The 1,269-nt window shown below is 51.2% G+C and overlaps 1 protein-coding gene across 1 annotated transcript; it reads left to right on the top strand.

The window, feature by feature from the left end:
- Positions 1-495: 495 nt before the first annotated feature.
- Tsp_15329 (conserved hypothetical protein) lies at positions 496-1,026 on the top strand. The gene is made up of 2 exons (XM_003368214.1): positions 496-741; positions 766-1,026. Exons 1-2 carry the CDS (start codon positions 496-498, stop codon positions 1,024-1,026), a joined length of 507 nt encoding a protein of 168 aa, XP_003368262.1.
- The last annotated feature ends 243 nt before the right edge of the window (positions 1,027-1,269 follow it).

Genomic DNA, 1,269 nt, shown 5'->3' with positions numbered 1-1,269 from the left:
GTTCAGTTTAGAAGTCAACAATTTGAAGTGAGTGAGTGTAGTGCCTGAATTCGCACAGCTACCGCTTAGATATACATGCGGCCATTGTGTTGCAATGTATCAAGAAATTGACGGACCTCCGCGTGTCGGGTCGTGATGTCTTCCTTCTCATGGATGCCGATGGATCAGAGTTCCCAGAACTTCTTCAGCGAGCATTACATGTGGTCTTCCTCTTGATCACAGGGGAACCGGTATTGATGAGCTGACGGTGGATTCACCGGACCAAAGACAACCCATCCCAGGGTTGTTTCAATAGCGACCGGGTCTGTTGGATTTCCTCGTAGGATTTTCTCACCGAGAAATTGTCCATACGAATCGACACCGATTAGCACGTGGATAGGCAGTTTCTCATCTTCCTCCTCTGGGAGCTGCAGGTGTTGTAGATGCTTCCACTCGTCACACTGGATTGGGACGGAATGGATATCATCGCAAATCCTTGGAAGTGTCAATGCCTCAATGGTCTTATCGCCCACACCGGATTGGTTTGTATCCACGGGGCTTAAGCGGAACCGGACTCTTCTGGCCACCGTTGGGGCGCATTGGATTCCACCGATTCCTTTCACCGTGACGGTCTCTGATGTTCCCACCAGATTCAAGGCTCTTGCTACTTCTTCTGTTACTAGGGTTGTTTCAGCACCGCTGTCGAACAAACAATTGACCGTTAGCCGTTGTCCGTTTACACCGGTAGCAATGGCTTTCACTGTTTGAAACCGGATTTTTGTTGAGCCGCGTGTATTGGCGAGCAATACACGGGTGGTTGTTTCCTCACTGGACTCAGCTCGCGCCTTCTTTCCAGGCAGTGTGTTTGTATCGTCGAGTCCTTCTGGATGTGGCGTTTGTGTCTTTGGAGCAGATGGAGTGAGCAGGTGGTGGGTTCTCCAGCCACGATGCCTGAATTTGCATCGATCTGCTCTGTGTCCTTTAGTTAGGCAGATGAAACACATGTTGAGTTGTGCTGCCGTTGCTCTCCGCTGTGACCACTGTTGATTCAGGAATTGTGGACATGTCGTGGCTCGGTGTTCACCCTGGCATACTGGACAGGTTTGGATGGAGAGATGCATGAAAGGCCCCGATCGTCCGATAAGGGGGGCTAGATCGCTTCCGCTGATTCTCCTTCACCCTTATGTTTTGTGCGTGGAAGAGAGATGTCCCCCTCCTCCCCTGTGTGGGACTGTGCCGGGGGTCCCACAGCGGCACCGAAGCTTTGTTTCTGTCAGGAAATTCTAGGAA

The sequence above is a fragment of the Trichinella spiralis genome (genome assembly GCF_000181795.1).
Source record: "Trichinella spiralis strain ISS 195 chromosome Unknown Scfld2884, whole genome shotgun sequence".
Taxonomy (NCBI): Eukaryota; Metazoa; Nematoda; class Enoplea; order Trichinellida; family Trichinellidae; genus Trichinella; species Trichinella spiralis.
Note: the sequence above shows the minus strand (reverse complement) of the source record. Positions and strands in the feature narration are given on the sequence as shown.